Source organism: Pteropus vampyrus, unplaced genomic scaffold (genome assembly GCF_000151845.1).
Source record: "Pteropus vampyrus isolate Shadow unplaced genomic scaffold, Pvam_2.0 Scaffold124, whole genome shotgun sequence".
Classification (NCBI taxonomy): Eukaryota; Metazoa; Chordata; class Mammalia; order Chiroptera; family Pteropodidae; genus Pteropus; species Pteropus vampyrus.
In genome coordinates this window covers 1053481-1055600 of record NW_011888905.1, presented here as the reverse complement: position 1 = coordinate 1055600, position 2120 = coordinate 1053481, and the positions used below count along the sequence as shown (strand labels likewise).

At 59.1% G+C, this 2120-nt stretch overlaps 1 protein-coding gene across 5 annotated transcripts in view; it reads right to left on the bottom strand.

Annotated features, from left to right (window-relative positions):
• Window positions 1-2114, bottom strand: part of ISG20L2 (interferon stimulated exonuclease gene 20 like 2) — a 5939-nt gene extending 3825 nt beyond the window's left edge. The window contains exon 1 of one of the 5 annotated variants that reach the window (XM_023534336.1): window positions 999-2114. In XM_023534336.1, the coding sequence (XP_023390104.1) occupies window positions 999-1700 (702 nt within the window). In that variant the 5' untranslated portion in view covers window positions 1701-2114. The remainder of the gene's footprint in view (window positions 1-998) is intronic. The other 4 variants (XM_023534334.1, XM_023534335.1, XM_011366376.2 and 1 more) reach the window with 4 other exon arrangements.
• Window positions 2115-2120: the final 6 nt, after the last annotated feature.

Below are 2120 nucleotides of genomic sequence, written 5' to 3'. Positions count from 1 at the left end.
GCGTCTGGGCGCACCTCGGCCTCGCACCCCAGGGTGGACGCTGCAAAGTGCTTTCTGCTAAGCAGACGCAGCCCAGTCAGCCAGGCATGCCGCTGCTCCTGACTTCACCCGCAGCCTGCTGTCCAGCACCGCCAAGGCCCATCGGCGCGGGGCGGCTGGCTGCCTCAGACCCGCCTCCTCCGGCCCCTCCCAAGCCTTTGCTGTTCCTCTGCTCTTGTGTCCGAGTTCTTGCTAAAACCCAACCATTTCAGCCCTGATGAACCTCCTCCGACTGACTGTTCTCGCATAATAGGAATTATAGGAACAGTGTCTGGAAAAGGCAAAGAAAGCGGAGCTGAAGAGACAAAGTGGACCGAGGGCGCCCTCTGGAGGCCTTCCGAGACCAGCAGGCTCCCCACCACTTCCTCCCTAAACCGCCGCGGCTCGCCCCGCTTTCTGTGCAGCTCGTTTGTTGTGCTCCCAGCATCCAGTGCAAGGCTGCAGTGAGGAGGTGTGCTCAACCGGGTGCAACGAGAAGCCGGGCATGCCAGCCCCACGTCTCTCACCCTTCACCGCACGCAGCCTGTCTCAGTGTGCGCACAAGGCCCCGGCTCCCCTGCCAATGTGCTGCCCTCCCCCACCCGTCCAACCCATCACAGGCTCCTCCTTGCTTAGGAAGCCTTCCCCACTGCCCTCGGCTCCAACTGTACAAGGCATCTCCAAACTGAACCCTCTGGCCCTGGCACTCATGCCTGTGCTCTGCCCCGCACTGGCTGTCATTTCTCGGTGTACGTCCCCAGTTCCGCAGACCAGGATTCTGCTCGGGACCTAAAGCAAGCCCTAGCTAATGAGTCCGTTACGCCGGCTAACTGGAACTGTGAACTTTCACCACGCCTTACCCCAACAGGAAGCCTTCTTCGTCAGCGACGTTCCACTTCCTCCTTCCCTCCATCCGCAGTCCTCTGGCGCCCTCCTTCCCCACCCACCTCGCTGCTGCCATCGCGCCCCCTGCACCTCACCTGGCTCCGCGCAATCTTGAAGGGTGTAGCATTCACCATGTGCTGCTTTCGGATGCCACTCCACCTGGTGCGGTAGTCCACGATGTGGCAGGGGGGCAGGATGTACTCATCGTAGAGCACGTCTCCGTTGTAGTTGACGATGCTGCATCGAGCCAGAGAGCTAACATGGCCCTTGGGTCCTGTGCCCACCATCTCACAGTCAATCGCCACCATCTTCTTTGGCACTGTCTGGGAGGCTCCAGAGCATGTATTCTCCGAATGAGCCTGGGTGGAGTTCTGTGGGGCATTCTTCTGGGGGCGTGTTGAGTGGCTCTTAATCTTTGGAAGGGCACTCTGGAACTCCCCCAGCAAATCTACTTTAGCCACAGAAGAACCATCCTTCTGGGACGGGGCCGGGGTCAGCCAAGGCACGGCAGTCTTCTTGTCCAGGGACTGCTCTGACCCACTGCTGGAGGCGGTGGCCTTCTTCTTTGGAAGGGGAGGGACCTTACAAGTGCCATCTGCCCGAGGAGCCTCCCCTTTCTTTGGAGGTTCTGAGTGCAGCTTAGGTGCCTTGCTAAGGGGCTGGTTCTTCTTATTCAGAAAACCTCTCCGTTCCAAGAGCCTCCGCTTTTTGACAAATCTTCGGTGTTTGGCATTCCCCTCTAACGTCTTTTTGGGGGGAGGTTCGCCGAAATCCAGATTGAGCAGTAACGTGGACATGAGGATGGTGGATGGCCGAACACCAGTGGGAAGAGTGGCTTATGGATGGAAAGACAGAGGGCTCGCCCCCTGCTGAACCCCGCAGACCAACATCTGGAGGTCTGTAGTGCACCCTGGGGAAGAAAATGAACCTGCTAACGGAGCCCGCAGGCTGGGGAGAGCAGTAAGACCCATCTCCAGGGGACCTAAGGGAGGCGATGCATCAGAGCCCCCTCCCAGATGAGGGGGAAATGAGGAGGGAGACTCGGCCGGAAGCCTCACGATTCACCAGCCGTGCGATCTTACGAAGCTCATTTCCCCTCTCTGGGGTCTATCTCACTTGTAAACTGGGGGCTGCTGGGACCAACCAGCTTGAACTCTGGGAGTCTGGGAAGCCAGAACAGGTGAGCTCTGTCACCTGCCCAGGGAGGGAAAGTGTAA